At 39.2% G+C, this 16,823-nt stretch overlaps 1 protein-coding gene across 1 annotated transcript in view; it reads right to left on the bottom strand.

Annotated features, from left to right (window-relative positions):
• Positions 1–16,823, bottom strand: part of washc5 (WASH complex subunit 5) — a 61,272-nt gene that overhangs the window by 26,264 nt on the left and 18,185 nt on the right. Inside the window, exons 10-16 of the mRNA XM_048529660.1 lie at positions 12,771–12,900; positions 11,443–11,555; positions 8,987–9,153; positions 7,215–7,290; positions 4,709–4,819; positions 2,801–2,941; positions 2,075–2,155 (exon numbers count right to left, since the gene is read on the bottom strand). Of these exons, the coding sequence (XP_048385617.1) occupies positions 2,075–2,155; positions 2,801–2,941; positions 4,709–4,819; positions 7,215–7,290; positions 8,987–9,153; positions 11,443–11,555; positions 12,771–12,900 (819 nt within the window). The remainder of the gene's footprint in view (positions 1–2,074; positions 2,156–2,800; positions 2,942–4,708; positions 4,820–7,214; positions 7,291–8,986; positions 9,154–11,442; positions 11,556–12,770; positions 12,901–16,823) is intronic.

The raw sequence follows: 16,823 nt of genomic DNA, 5'->3' as shown, positions 1-16,823 counted from the left end.
AAGCTCAGCAGATGTGGCGGCATCTGTGGAGAAATTTTAAAAAAAATCAGGAGTTAACGTTTCAGATCTGGTGACCCGAGTTCTCAGCAAGGATCACCAGACCCAAAACGTTGGCTCAGATTTCTTTTCTCCATAAATGCTGCCAGACCTGCTAAGCTTTTCCAGTGATTTCTGTTTTTGTTCTTGATTCACAGCATCTGCAGTTCTTTTGGTTTTTACTTAGTGTTCTCCTGGAAAATCGCCTTCTCTCAACATCCTCCTTACTAACATCATTAGCCAAGCAAATCTGACTGAACATTTGGGATATCACCAAATGAAAACAATGAAACTGATAGTTTGAAGGGGAAAAAAGTGCAAGGCAGGTTTTCCTGAGCTAAGAGATCAGATCAGCAGCAGGGCTGTAAGATGAAATTTTGGGGTGGCAAGCTCTGAGACAATTGTGGAACTCCAACTGATGTCTGACAACCATAACAATCCTATCAGTGCTGATGTTTGATTTTTGTTGGTGGACACAGCCCAAGTGTGCTACTCTTTTAGGTTATGTCTATTTTTAATTAGAGAAGACCTGCCTTTTCATCCTCTCATACCCATCAAAACAGGGATACACTAAGTCTGGGGATTTAAAGAGGTCACATCAAGTGAATGTTTGGAAAGACCATGCAAAACAGTGAAATTGGCATTGGTGGATTACCTAGTTTGGTAGTGATATTTATGGATGATAGCGCAGCCTTTTCAACTTGAAGATTTATCAGCCTGCTCTATCAATCATTCTAGTTCTTGTTATTTATTTCTGAAATTTCTTGGTCCACAGATTTGGTTTTTAAAAAACTGCAATACTCAATGAAATTCCCCCACCCACCTTTAAGGCTGGTGAACAAAATTACTGGAGAGAGTGTTGGATTCTAAAATTTGTGAACTACCTTTTAAATGCAAATCATGAGTCATACATTTTTCTGAATGTTTCTCCAAGTAAGTGCATTATTTGAAGTTATAGTCTTATTAAAAGAAAATTAAATGCATTTTACAACTTGCCCTCTATCTGTATCACTATTAATACAAAAAGATGAGAAAGCAACCCACATCCAAGCTTCTCTTCTTTCACATTTTTTTTGAGAGCGCAAGAAAATTGCTTTGCAAGTTACATCATCTATCCACCTCCCTATAACAAAATACTCAGCTTCTCAGCATCAAGCTACACAGTGGTCAGGAACCGTGTGTACGTGACCGCTACAAATCCACGTATTGTCACTACATGGCACAGCACCACAAACCTTGCTTCAATGTCACCTTATAATTAGTTACTTCCATCAAATTTGTGAGATACTTCATAGTACTGCCACAGTTTGATCTTTCAATGAAGTGTCATTAAAACAGCACGTACAAGTACACAGAGTTTAGAGAACTTAATCCAATGCAACATGGTACCGGATTCGTACATCATGCAGTCAGCGATTACACCTTTCCCCCAATCTAAGGTGACAAAGGAATAAGAACTATCTGACAAAAGCAGCGCAAGGACATGTCGCCTCTGAATTCTCCCCACAACAGAAGTTATGAATCACACAGCGAGAAGCAATAAAGCAGAGGTAATAACACACAGCTGACTTTATTCTGAAAAAAGTGACAATAAGAGCTTTTCATTTCAAGTGTTTGTTTACTTTTAATGAAGCTAATAACTAAAACACCTTCTCCTAACTCAATCCACTCTGTTCACATTTCACGCATACAATTAAAGGTACAAAACAGAATATACTTATCTGTTGGGAATTTTTTTGAAGAAGCTTCGATTAAGCCAAAACTTTTGCCCTTTGAGATTATCTATAAATACTCCCCTTTCCCCTCACATTGCACCATCTAGTTGCAGAGATACTAGTTTAAACATTGGCCCTGGAAAGCACCCAGAAACATTTGAATTAAATATTTATGACCCTTGTACGTTTGATCACGGACTGCCAGAGCCCAAGTCACTCATAACAGCTGAAGCAATGAACAATCTTCTTGTTTTAGAAACTAGAATGCAAAGAACCTCAAATCTCCACCACAATAAAATATATCTTCAAACATTTTCACTTGCCTTGATGATGCCAACAAGGGTAGTCTTCATCATGAGAATGCCTTCAGTGAAAATTGATATTGCATGAGTAAGTCTTGCAACCTTTGAGCAAAGAGAAAGGGAGAAATAATGATTAAAAAAAAGTACATGACCATTTTAATTACCTGTTGGTCTTTTGACATGTGCTATCGGTGAACATTCACCATATTCACGTGAGGTCCTAACTCATAATTAACACCAATAATTTAATGTAGTTTTGAGGGGCTTTATCAAAAGGAATACTAAGTGTGCTGGTTAATTTGGATCAAATACATACTACTTCGACTAAGAGAGGGCACTGTATTAACAAAAAAATAACTGACCAGCAATTCTTTCATTGCTTGAGGAAAGTTGTAAGGAAGAAAAAGAAAATCAAAGTCATTGTTGCTATAAGAGCACCTGTAAATAATGTTTTGAAACAAGAAAAAAGCAATGCACCAAAATTTGGCAAAGACGGAAACCCTTTTACAACTCAATTCAGAAACATTACAAAAACAGCAGAGTCCGATTCACAAGAAATCTGCATTTGCAGCCTAATTATGAGGTGCCATTAAAGAGTTTTAATGCCTTTTTCACCACCCTGCTTTAGTTGTACCAACAATGTCAACAAAAACAGAGCAAGAGCCCCCCAGCATGAATTCCATTCAGTGAACACCAATGGCCTCTAGATACCCCCTGACCTATTCAAAATCCACTATCCCCTCTTACCTCATATCTTGCACCAAGCTGGGAATAGTCTTTCAGCTTGTCCTTGTCCAATCGAGTTGGCACTTCCATAATGCTGTGTGTTTGCAGCTTGATAATTTTTGCCAAGGATGTAAACATACTTTCTGGAATAATCTGCAAAACCTAGAGCAGCAAACAAAGAGAGTTGACAATTTTTAAAAACTGCTGTTACATTTTCCAGTGATACCACCATTGTCAGTGAATAAGCACAAGGTTTTTCATTCATATTAATGTGCCATATTGCTTAAAATTTCAATTCAAAAGCTTGACCTAATTTCAAGCTAAACATGGAATCAACATGAAAATAAGCAAACAAACAATCATGCTGTCAGACAAATGATGAACAAGATGTACTGGATGGGACAAATGTCTATTGAACTAACTAAAACAGCAGCAGCTTGAATTTCTACAACTTCTTCAACATAAAATAAAAATCCTCTCAAGGTGCTTCAGAGAATTAAGGGAAAATGGGCATGAAACTTGAAGGTGAGTAATAACCTAAATCTTTATCAAAAGGAAGAGTTTCAATAGGTAGAGAAGATTAGGCTCAGATTTCGGGAGTGGTGGGAACTAGATGGCTAACAAATAATCCACTATTGACCTAAGGGGAGAGAGTGCATGGATGATCGAAGAGCTGGGGTAGGCAGTGACTCAGGAGTAGCGATCACAGGGTGAGATTGAAGTACAAGAATAAAGAGGGGCAAGGTCATGAAGTGATTGAAACAAAACAGAACTTAAATCTAGCAATGTGGAACAGCAAAGGTCACAAATGATAATTAATTGCAACCTGATGTGGCACTAAATATGTACAACAGAATTTTGGATAGGCCACAAATGAAGAAGAGGTCAACAGCAAGGTTAGAAGAGACAAAACCATGAATTAAGATTTCAGCAGCAGATAGACTGCATGTAGATATAAAAGCAGCAAACATCACTAAGCCAATGGTACATGATCTTTGTGATGGAGGGAGATTGAGTTTCCAACCTAGAATCCAATAGGATACAGGGTTTCCAAAAAGTCAGTTCAACCTGATATGGTTGAGGAAGGAAACAGAAGATGGATACAGAATTACTGACAGAAATCAAAGCTGATGTCTTCTTTTATAGAGGCAATGGTGGCATGTGAACAGCAGTTCTGAAAGGGGCAAGAAATGATGTCCAAGATGGAAACATTTACAATAGAAGATAGCACAGAAAGGTAAGGAGATTAGTAAGGAGTTCAACAGAAATGACACTGGGAACTCAACGGGAGGTCTCAAATACAACGTGACAGATCACTGTATGGTAGAAGGTAGGGTAAAATGGAGAAAAAGAAAGACAAAAGGTGCAGGGCTAAAGCAGGAGGCAAAATTCTGACTCTGTGCAAAATGGAAGCAAACAGATGGTCTACTGGTGACACAAGGAATCCAGGAGGTTCTTGCAGATGGAGTTGAGGTGAGGGAGTAAGAACATAAGGAGAATGCTGGCAGTAAAAGTTAAAAGGAGCCTACAGTCAACTTTATTACGTAGAATCATCAAACATTGTTAAGCAGAGGAGAACTAAGCTTAACAAAATTTGATGCGATTGAGCCAGATCTGACGATGATGGCCGAACCTATTGTAGTCATGTTAAATGATCCCAGGTTCAAGTACGGAACTTGTATAAATACCAGGTATAAAAAGGCATTGACGGAGTTAATAGGGAGGAAACAAAAAGAAAGAGCACGCACAAGAGAAAGAGTGCACACAGGAATATTGGGGAGATGAAGGGCGGATGTACTCAAGAGAATTTCTGTGTTGGTGTAAGTTTACGGGGAAATTGAAGTATACAGCTCTGTATTTAAAGTGCACAGCTAACTGTCATAATTCAAAAGGACAAAGTGGACATTCATTTCAGCTCACACGACTCACCTTTCTAACATAGGCGACCAGCTCTCCAGAATAATACTGGGACACACTCAGAAGGTCAGGGCTATTGGCCTGATTAATTCTCATCAGTGGAAGATCAAGGGCTGATGCCAACTGAAGCAACAGAACAAATTATCTATCAACGTAAAAAACTTCTCAATCATTAAATCTCAGATGTATCAATAATACAGATTTTGTATTTTAAAAAATCTTCAGAAAATGGGCACCACTTGAAAGGCTTGTATTTATTGCCTTAAGATGTTCCTTACAATGAAGGAATCAAGTGTTGTGAACACAGTTAGGGGATACAGTTGGTAGCACAAATTGATGGAAAAAGTTGTAAATGGGCAATGACTGACTGACTGCGTTGGCAAAAAGCTGTAGCAGAGGGAGTTCAGCACGGAAATGAGAAGTCAACCTCTTTCAACCATTCAGATTCAGATTTCTTTTCCCCATCTGCTAAGCAGTTTAGAACTGTACAAGAAGCACAGTAATTTAGGATCTCATGGACACAAAACATTAAAAGTTGAGGCGGGTACAAAAGTAAAATGAGAACACTAATAGAACTTTTTTTTAAAAAATATCAAGCTGGGTGGAATACAAAAGGTGGAACTTATATTGGTTCAATAATGTTCTGGTTCGGCCCAAACACAAAAATAGCTGTAAAAGCTCAGCAGGTCTGGCAGCATCTGTGAAGAGAAATCAGTTTTACCGTTTCGGGTCTGGTGACCATTCCTCAGAACTGATATTAGCTGGGAAAATGTTGGGTTTTTTTTAAAATGCAGACAATAGGGTGGGGGTGAGCAGTAACCAATAGGTGATTAGGGATAGAGCCCAAAAGGAGAGAAAAGAGTATTTGGACAGACAAAGGAATGGATAACAATCCGGCTACAAGGGTGAATAGCAGTTAACAGAGACTGTTAGTGGCTAAAAATGACAATGTGACAACAAGGCTTGGTAAGTGGAGGTGGGGTCTCAGACATAGGAGAGTTCAAGTCTTAAAGTCATTAAACTCTATATAGAGTCCTGACAGCTGCAGGGTGCCCCCACAGAAAATGAGATGTTGTTCTTCCAGCTTATGCTGAGCTTTGCGGAGCACTGCAGCAAACCCCAGTCAGAGATATTGGCCAGGGGACAGGACAGTGTGTCAAAGTGGCGGGCAACTGAAAGTTCATGGTCATTTTTGTGGACAGAACGTAGGTGATGTGAAAAATTCAGGGAAACAAAGCAGAGACTTAGTGAGTACTTCGCAGAACTGCAGTGCACCAGCGAAGCTGAGCACAAGCTGGAAGAACAACACCTCTGTTTCCGCTTGGGAACCCTGCAGCCTTCTGCACTCAATAATCGAGTTCAATAACTTTAGGCCTTGAACTCACCTATACCCTAGCCCCACCCCCACAGACAAGGCCATGATCACAGTCTGCTATTACACACAAGCCATTTTTAGCCACGAAGAGTCTCCAATAACTATTCACTCTCCTAGCCAGATTGTTATCCACTTGTTTTCTGTCCAACTGTTCTTCCCTCTCTTTGGGGTCTATCCCCAATCACCTATAGTTCACTCCTTGTCCCCACCCTATCGTCTGCATAAAAACACGACATTTACCCAGCTGCCATCCGTTCTGAGGAAGGATCACGGATCTGAAATGTTAACTCTGATTTCTCTTCAGATGCTGCCAAACTTGCTGAGCTTTTCCAGCTATTTCTGCATTTAGTTTCTGATTTACAGCATCCGCAGTTCTTTCAGATTTTATCTGGTTAGTCTTGCTATTCTGCTCATCCGGGTATAAGGTTCATTATAGGTAATAGCTGCTTTGCCCCAGCAAAGGACAGGCAACCTGAGCATGTTATTCGTCTCAAGGCATTTTTATTCTTTTACATGATGATGATTTTGGCATTTGCTGCCCATCTCTCATTGCCTTCGAACTAATTGAAATGGCCTACAGAGCCAGAGGGCAGTGAAAAAAACCAACCACATTGCTGAGGGTCTCGTGTCACAAGTAAAGATAGCCGATCTCCTTTCCTAATAGGACAATTGCAAGCAGAAGGCTTAAGACAAGTGACAATGGTTACACGGTCATCATCATTATACTAGCTTTTTGGAATTCCAGATTGATTTTATAAACAGAACTCAAATTGCGCTGTTTGCCATGATGGGATTCAAAGCCATGTCTCCAGAATATTAGTCTGAACAACCACAATTTCCCCAAAATTTGAAATAAATAACAAATCTGGGCACAGGCTACCCGTAAGATACAAGACAAAGAGTAATTGAAAAGAAAGATGGATAATGATGTGGGAGAGTTCAACTTCTAATAAAAACTAATAGAATTGTCATTCCTCATGGAAACTTCCATGATACAGAATTAAATGAGATTTCCCAGTGACCCAACTGTTTTAGGACACACTCATTACCAAAGAATAGCCCACTCATTCATCATGTAATTTGATCAATTCAACAGCTGAATCATTTCTGGACTATGCTGCTTTCTGACTCCTCTCCACTTACCTTTAAAAATGTTGCCTTAAGTTTGGTTACCATGAAAGGACTGACTCGAATACCTTCTTGCATAATAGTTGTGTAGCTGCAGATAAGTAGTATTATATCGGTCATTACTCAAAGACACATTAACTACAGCAATGCACAGTTTGACTGGTGCTGGTAAAGGTCAGAGAATTGAAACAACAACTAAATTGGGTACATAAAAAGGAAACCATTACCAGTCACCCACATGACCACAAATAATTTTATAGAATTCAGGAGTTAAATTCGCTTGGCCAAAGACTTCCCAAGGCCATTCATCATTTTGAATTTCATCTATTCAACTTTTTGGGCTTCCAACAACATTGCTGACGTTTCACATTTTGTCTAAAACTTGGATATTGTCTTTGCATCAGAGCAATACACAACACTTTTGAGAGGATAGAAAGTTCCTGAATGTCTACAGCATGTCTCTTGCTTACTTCTCTATTACCAATAACTTGAACCAACAATTTCTTCAGTTTTCTTTTGTTGTGCACATTCTATCTACTTTAGCATACAAGATCTTAACATTTGCACTGCCAAGCATGCCTGGTAGTATAACAGATAGTAGGAACTGCAGATGCTAGGGAATCTTAGATAACAAGGTGTAGAGCTGGATGAACACAGCAGGCCAAGCAGCATCAGAGGAGCAGGAAGGCTGACGTTTCGGGCCTAGGCCCAAAACATCAGCTTTCCTGCTCCTCCGATGCAGCTTGGCCTGCTGTGTTCATCCAGCTCTACACCTTGTTATCTCTTGGTAGTATAAGTGGCCAATTTGTCCTTGGCCTCAAGAACTATTCCTTTATGGCTATACAGATGAGAAAGAGGACTGGCTCTCACTACTTCAGAAACCAGCTACGGCAATGTCAGCAGTGAGCATATCCCAAACTGTTAATCTTATCTGATTAGATCAGTCCATTTTCCTAAAATTCTTACATGAGACAAGTTTCATATTTTTAAACCCAGCTATTGTTTTGTTGCAAACACAAACCAAAAATTGCAACAACAGCGTCAAGCTTTTGTAAAATTAAAAATCAAATTTAAAAATGTTTTCCGGTCTGTCAAGGAATATTAAAGGGAAGGGCAGAGGGACGGTGTAAAACAGGGCCAAGATTGTGTGGTTAACAGCAGCACCCAACTCTGTTTGATGATTAGCAAATACAGAGGCACTGTTGAGGACTTAAAGCACAAGCAACTAATTTACAGGAATTGAATTTTCAAAGTGGTCTCTAGTTAGCAGATTGCACATTTGGCCAGTTTTGTGCTAGTTGGTACCCATTAACCACCTCACGCTTCTGTGATATTTGATTGAACTAATTTACGAATGCTTCTGATGTTACTGAGAACAAAGAGGAATGCAGCAAGCACATGAAAAGGGCAAAAGGCTAGGAGGGGTATGATGATGCACAAGGGCTAAGACAAACTGAGGCTGCTCACACTCTACAAAAAAAAGGAACTATACTCCTAACAGTTTCAATTATTTGTTTTCTTTGAAATATGCACTTATAAAAGCGTATAAATGGTGGGCTGGGATATCAGTGGTTTATGACAGCAGAAAATGGTATTCAATACCTGCAACTTTAGCTGAACTGGCTTATCACAAAATGATTGGGCATTTTTATCTATTCTGCTCCTGCATCTGAGATAGCCCAGATACTTTTACTCCAAAAAGGAGGACATGGGGGAGTTACGCATGTAGAAACTTGTAACTTTTAAACATCAGATTTCACAAACTCTTGATACAAGAATGATTCTACCTGTCAATAAGCTGCCAGGCATACGATAAGTCACCTATAATCTGCATGCTAATGAGGACCTCTTCTTTAATGTTTATGGTGCGAATCATTTGATGGAGAAATTTCCGAGTGTCAGCCAGAAACTGGCAGATCTGCAAATTCGACTCAAGTTGGTGGAACTCTTGGACCTGTTTTAAGAAATCACAAAATTCTCAGCACAAGCATTGTGGAGGTGAGAGATGTCTTCAAGTCTTTAATCCTCTAGAATGCCAATATCACTCCCATCCCTCCATCAATTAAGAATTCTGACAGCACCTAATTACAAATTTATAAATTTGTAGCAACAGGCACATAGTGTGCATAAACACATAGGATTTAAAATTCCAGTCGTACTTCAACAACTGAAATAAATCACATTCATTGTAGTATTGTAACTGACTTTGTCATTACCACTTTATTGAAAAACTTCTCATCTCCTTCACTTCCTCCCTTCTCTTATCTCACACGTAATGCTCAGTACACTTGTTGGCTTGAGTTTACAGATCTCCCAATTCCACTATGTTTGTGACCCCAGTTGTGTTACAGCTGATCTTTGAGTAAAAGACAGAGAGGACGTGGAAAGCAATGTAAAAGGATGATCATTGTTGGACCCCAGACACTCCTGTTCTAAAACAAAAACAACCAAAAAGTGGGTTTTAGTACACCTTTGTTGATCTGTCTTAGGAAACTTTCTTGGATATATCAATACTAGTTACCTTCATTTGAAAGTCCAACTATGAAGTCCCATGTTTTGAACAGTGTCCATGTTATTTAATGTACAAATTATATAATAAGCTAATTTAGGGTGTAACAATACCACCCTTTCGTGATCTGAACTTAATATGCTGGCTTGAATTTTCATGTAGATGGAAACACTGGAACCTAAAAATTGCTGCGGAGGCATGGGGAGAATGGGGCCAGGTTCTAATTTGCATATCAGTGGCTCAGAGAGGCAACTGCACATGTTAAGAAGTACAATGGTCTCAGCCTGATCTGATGTTCACTGGTTGCATGTTCAAACTTGACTTGGGCACTCTGACTTGGCAGGAGTTCTTTTCGAGCACCTGCTGGATGTGGTGCTGGGATAGCTTAGGGAGAAGAAAGGCACACAAAAGTGAGACACTAATTGCAGTTGTTACCTTACATTATGACAATGGAGCATCTGTTAGTACACAGTGTGATTGTCAGCTCAGCATCATTAGAAACTCAATGAAGAAGCACAGCCATTAATTCAAATGTTTAATTTTAAAAAAGAGATTAAAGGAATTTAAATGTAGCGAATGAGTTTTTAATCAATTTTAAGTATTTTTCTTCATCAGTGAATTCAATGGGCTTCAACTTAATCTCAATGAGTCCCTAGGACTGCCTGCGAAGGTGACTGGGTAAGTCAGCACAGTAATGTGCAAGGGTGAAGAGTGGGGTGACATGGGTTGGCATGGAGAGAATAGGTTGAACATAGATAAAAGGGTCCAAGGGGTTGTGGTTGCCTTTTTTCTCTCCAAGCTAGGGCAAAGTGCAAGAGTATTTCCATCAGGCCGCCTCTATGCTCACAGTCTTTTAATTCTCTTGAGTTGTGTCACCGTGTCTCCTAATTTCAATGTTTCCCCAAATCCAGAAATAAGCAAAAAAATTCAACCAGCCGGGGGCATTTTCTCCCCACAGGTCAGGTTTCCAGAGCCAGAAACTGTCCCAACTCTGTGCCTTCAGCTGACAGTCAAAAATTACATCTCTTCCAAATATCCCCTCCCTTTTATTTCATCATCCCCAGCCAGGGGAAAGGCTGTCCCTCTTGCATTTTCCTGGTTCAGCCATTCAACACCTGGTCATTCAATAATAATGTCCACTTCTCCTTTCAGCGTGGCATATGGGAAAACAAGTTCCACCATCCTCTCAATGAAAAACGAGATATTCCAGCCCAATAGACCCAAGTCCAGATGACAGAGCTCACTATTTCAGCTTGAACTTGACAATGCTCAGACTGAGTTCATATGTTTTAATACAGATATTCTGTGTTTCACTCAATAGTAATTAATCATTTATCCAAACAGCTTCAGCTAGTGATCCTTCTTTGGAGAAAGGTGTAAAACAATTAACTAAAACAATTTAGAGCATAACTTAACATTCCTGAATGTCAATTTCTTCATATTTAGACAAAATAAAAAAATCAACTAACCCTGAAATGAGCTCAAGGGAGATGGGACAATGTGGGAAAATGGCAGAGTGGTAGATGATCAGCCATGATTCAAAATGACAGAGCAGACTTGAATGGGCTGAATGGCCTACTCTTGCTCCTATGATAACAGTTATTCTATTCAAAATACCTTAATAGAAAAACATAGCAAAAGCTTCTCTCTTTCTCTTGTTGCACATTTTAAGACATTTCACTAAATTTGCATTTCAGTTTGCAGACAACATTAGTCTGTTCAAAGCCATCTCACCTCTTCCAAAGCCTGGATTAACTGAACTGTCTTCCTCCCAGCTGCTGTGGAGTCTTCATAATTCAAGGAAGAAATTTGCTTTGAAATCTCCCTAAACCAGGCTTGTAGATTTTCTAAGAGCCAATAAAAAAACAAGAGGAGTATTTGAGATGATATAGATTCTGTTGCAATCCTACAAAACCAATACATTTTTTGCCCCTATCTCTGGTCTCCCTGCATCACAGCCTTCCAGAAGGTGAGAGGTGCGAGATCAGCAAATTCATTACTGTCACTAACTTTAAGTATTAAAGCTGCAGCAAAATTACAATATGATCGCCTTAGGTGTACAAGTTACAATCATAAAGAAAACGCATTCTCAGCAATAAATTATATGGATACCATAAAGAGAACTGGTGGATTAGAGTCAAGGAGGAAATGGAGACCTTGTAGGACAATTCAAAAAGCACTAAGGTTCAGAAAACTTTGGGTTTGAGCAATTTCAGACAGAAAAATTAATTGGGTACAACCAGCACATATATTCTGTGTTCCCTGTCATACAGTTCTTTTTGCCTTTTATGGATACCTCTCTAATTCTTTAAAAACTATTCAAATTCCTAGTCTAAAATTGCTTTCTAAATTGTTCCATTTCCTCTTACTTGCCAAACATTTAACTTCTTCAATTGCTCGTGCACCCTAAGAAACTCAGATCCAACAGAAATTTGAATTCTGCACCAAAGCCAAAACAGAATCTTCTTGGTCAGGTTACAAGAAAGACATTGTTGTCTTGACAACGGCTCCTGAATCATTGTCTTCTCATCTCTATTATTTCCTGCCTCCCTAGGTGCAAATATTACACCATAGAGCTGCTTAACCCTCTCAGCCTTCTATTCTCTGATCCAGACAGTTTTATGACAACTAGGTGTTATTTCACAATTTCCCAAAACCTTGTTTTTTTTCCCCCAAGTCAATTTTAGCAACCTGCATTGAGAATTTCCCCTATGAACTAGATCCATACTTTGACACAAGCGATTGCAAAAGTGAAAAAGTGCAAGGGAAACAAAACAATGAAAGAAATAAAGAAAAAGAGTAAAATGAAAAAAAACACAAATGGGTGACAAAGTTAAATAAAACCAGAAATCATAGTGTCTGTTTCACCAAGGTTTGAAATTACCTGATTAAAACAAAAACTCATCACCATAGGGAGGAAACAGCTGTTTTCTACATATCTGGCTAACAGATTGAACATTTCAGTGAAGGCCAAATTAAAACCAGTTTCTGGTTTTCCAGCTAACATGACATCACTGTATATTTCACCTACGAATAGAGTAATCCAAACACTAATCACGTACCATTTTTTTCCACTCTGGTGAGAGGCTTTACTCCAGAGAACACCTCAGCAAGTTCAGTCATTCTCTCAGAGCCCTCTTTCTGATAACTTTCCCATTTGGCTTGCTTTTCTGAAAGCATTTGCTTAAACATCTAAGTGATAAATGAAATACACATGACTCAATTAATGCCATAAAGCACTGGAGTGATCTTTAAGAAATATGACCCACTTGGCTGAATGCTTATCTACGGTATGCTGGAGAAGCAATAGTCAGTTTCAACTTGACCGATCCCTGCCACACAAGACATCTGGAATCCCCGTCCTTGAGGAAAATTTGAAAAGGAAGAAGGGACGAGGAGGGTGGTTTGTGGCAAACCTGCTGCTCAATTGAAGAAACCACCCACTCTGATCACCAACATCGATGTGTGCCACGTACCTTATCGTTTGAGGTGGTGGCAAGGGAGGGTAGTAAGGACAGCAAAACGACAGACAAACCTGCTTACATCAATCAAGGGGATCTTCTGGAATTTAGCACCAGGACAGAAATTGTTGAGGTCATGCAAGAGTACAAGCTAATCACACAGAATCAGCATGGATTTGGGACAGGTAGACCATATCTGGTTTATCTTGTAATATCTTTGACTTTTTCTAAACAATTGATAGCTTACAATAACATCCATTACATTTTTCAGCCATTTAGCAGCGCCTGCACCCACGCAGCCTGAGATTTCACATTAATTTGCAAACAATTAATTACCTCTGTGATTAAGCTTTTCTGTCTGCTTAGCCATTCCTTTTCTGACCCGTTTCTCTCCTTTGCTGCTGCCACCTCCTTTTAGCCACACTCTCACACACCTTGCAGCCTATTTCTGCACCCTCCCTCGGCAGTCAGAACACCCAACACAGTTCTCACTGGCCCACTACCACCACAAGCTCTCCACCCAACCTCCACCATTAACATCTCCACAACCTTATCCCACTTCCTCAGACTCAGCACCCCAGCTCACTCACTCACCTTACTCATTAGGCTCTAACTATGGGCCTAAGGCTCACAGGTAATCTATCTAATCTAATTGCGGGAGAGAAACTGTCTATGCTTGGAGGAGCAACTCCTCAGATAGTGTCCATTTAATTTATGGGGGCTCTGATTGATTATTCCCAGGGCTGAATTTTTCTGGATGTTTTGGGGGCAAATTTGCTTGCTGCTCCTGTAAAAAGTCTAAGGAGTGTCCTCTCGGGATTTAAACTGAGATTGCAGCTTTTCACTCCCTTTCTTTAGGGGGGAGGAATAAAGACCTCTGTGTCCAATTTTTCATATGACACTAAATTTAAAAGGAAAGTGAAAGTTACATAGATGGAAGGTTCACAGCAGCAAGAGCAGATTAAAGGACTAGACAATACCAATTGAGACGGGGTTCAATATGGAAAAGGTGAGAGACCATGCACTTTGGATGCAAGAAAAACATCCGAATATTTCCTCAATGTTGAAAAACTGCAGTGTGTAGGAGGACAAGTGAAACCGCAGTGTTCAGGTTCACAAATCAGTAAAAGACAAGTGCACAATGCAAAAAGTGATCAAGAAATCTAAATGAATGAATGTCTTTCACTTAGTGGGGTTGGAAAACAAAAAGGTGAGAAAAAGTGATGCTTCAGTTGCACAAAACCAATGCTAGTCCACATCTGAAGGTCCGCCTTATTTTAAACACAGTAACTTTTGGGGAGATAAAATACAGATTTGCTAAAGTTATGTTGAAACTTAAAAAAATCAAATTATGAGGGCTGGTAAAATCAATTTAAGACTTCTGAAAATTTAATGTCTTTAAACCATTAAAGGAATTCAACACGGCAAATACAGAGAATCCGTTTCTTCTAATGAAATTAATTAAAAGCAATTGGTCACAATTTAAATATTAGAGCTTGACTATTTAAGACAGAAAATACGAAGCATTTTCTCCCCACACAGAGAGACCTAGAGCTTGCTTGCTCAAAATACTGCAGATGCTCGGACAATGGACATTTTCAAGATGGAAATCGAGGAACATTTGTTAGGTAAGGTTATCAAAAGGACATGGAGATATTCAGTTAAGGTACATATCGGTTATGATTTAATCAAATGGGAAGACAGGTTCAAATGGCCTATTTCGGTTTCCATTTAGTCCTGTAACAGGCCAATGAGGTAGGAGGGAAAGTACAGAATGGTTTCCATGCAAAATTACCAGTTATGGTTGGGCAACAGCAATTAGTTGATTAAAAGAAATTCAAATTGACAAAGCATGTGAGAAGGTAGAGAAAATTGTTGGAAGAGAAAGGGAAATAAATGCAGCATCACTATCTCATGTCTTAGAAATGTTCCTAAGTGTTTACAAAAGAAGAAACTTATTGAAGCGCAATGATTATTGCCACGTTGACAATAGTGACAGCCAATTTCTTGGATGATCTCATTAACAGCTTGGGATAAACAGCCATGTTGTCTATTTGGATGATTGACTAGGAGCCCCAAGAAGACTCTTACTCTTTCTCAAATAGTGCCATTCACTATTTCATATCTAACTGAACCATGGCAATAAACTAAAGACCTATCAGTTTAATACCTCATTTAAGGAATGTCAAGTCCAGTAATAAAGCACTCTTACAGTACTGCACTACACTGTTATCTTAGGTTATGTATTCAAATTCTGAAGTACTTACAGAATGGTCCAATTCAGCAATACTATTCCTGTCAATGAATTCAAAGTGTCTAAAGTTATTTAACAAAAATTGGGCTTGTTATGGTAGAACTTATTTTGTGGGATTTTATTCTGCAAAGCACACTTTTTTTTTCAGTTATCTGGAAGGTCCCTATTGGCCTTAAAATTGAAATAACAAAATTTTAACAGAGTAAGCATCTGAATGACGCCTTACAGAACATGGAATGCAGTGTAGTTAAACAACAGTAAAATCACTTTCACTTGACAACAAAAGGAACAGCAAAATGAAAATATCCAAGGGATGGAAGTGATGAGAATTTTCCCTGAAGGCACACAATGAAAATTCAAATTTGCAGACAGACCACAAGTCCTGGATAGATTAAAAACAAGAGGAGCAACTTACAAGGAACAGTTAAGATGAATTTTGATGAAAATTTCCTGTTAGCTGCTCTGTCACTATAATTTCACCAGAATTGGCAGTAAAAAGGGGTTTACACAGAATTTCCTGCAGAGTGGCCACAGTTTACTGTCAAATATGACTTTTATCAATTGTAGCCAACACTCTAATCACAACTGGTCAACATTTTTCAAATGGTCAATGCTGGTAGGAACGTAGGAACAGGAGTGCGCCATTCAGGAAACTCAGAGCGATAATTAATTGTGTATATTTAAGGGAGATATTTTCTGGCTGGATAGTTTAGATGGTTAGAGCATCTAATAAATGCCAAGACAACTAGTTTAAACTTTGTATTGGCCAGCGTGACAGTTCTGAAAAATATTGCGTAACACTTCATGTTGGAGGTTGTTGACTTGCTCGCTGAGCTGGCTTTTCATTAAGACGTTTCATCACCACACTAGGTAACATCATCTGTGCAGCCTCCGATGAAGCAATGTTATTCTACTCTGCTTGGAATTTATACTGTCTGGTCTGTTATGGTGAGTACTGTCATTTCTGGTTTTGAGCTGGATGGATACTTACCAGAACGAACCAGACAGTATAAATTCCAAGCAGAATAAGATAACATCACTTCATTGGAGGCTCCACTGATGATGTCACCTAGCATGGTGACTAATTGTCTGAACGAACACAAGCCAGCTCGGCGAGCAAGTCAACAACTTCATCTACAACCCGAGCTACAGATCTTTGCCATTAGAAGATGTAGAGCTGGACGAACACAGCAGACCAAACAGAGGAGAAGGAACAGGAAAGGGTCATTTCTGAAGAACGGTCAAGACCCAAAACGTCAGCTTGCCTGTTCCTCTGATGCTGCTTGGCCTGCTGTGTTCATCCAGCTCAACGCCCTGTTATGTCAAATTCTCCAGTATCGGCAGTTCCTACTATCTCTACAAATTTTTGACAATACTTTATACACTTCATGTACCCTTTT

This window comes from Stegostoma tigrinum, chromosome 5 (genome assembly GCF_030684315.1).
Source record: "Stegostoma tigrinum isolate sSteTig4 chromosome 5, sSteTig4.hap1, whole genome shotgun sequence".
Classification (NCBI taxonomy): Eukaryota; Metazoa; Chordata; class Chondrichthyes; order Orectolobiformes; family Stegostomatidae; genus Stegostoma; species Stegostoma tigrinum.
Note: the sequence above shows the minus strand (reverse complement) of the source record. Positions and strands in the feature narration are given on the sequence as shown.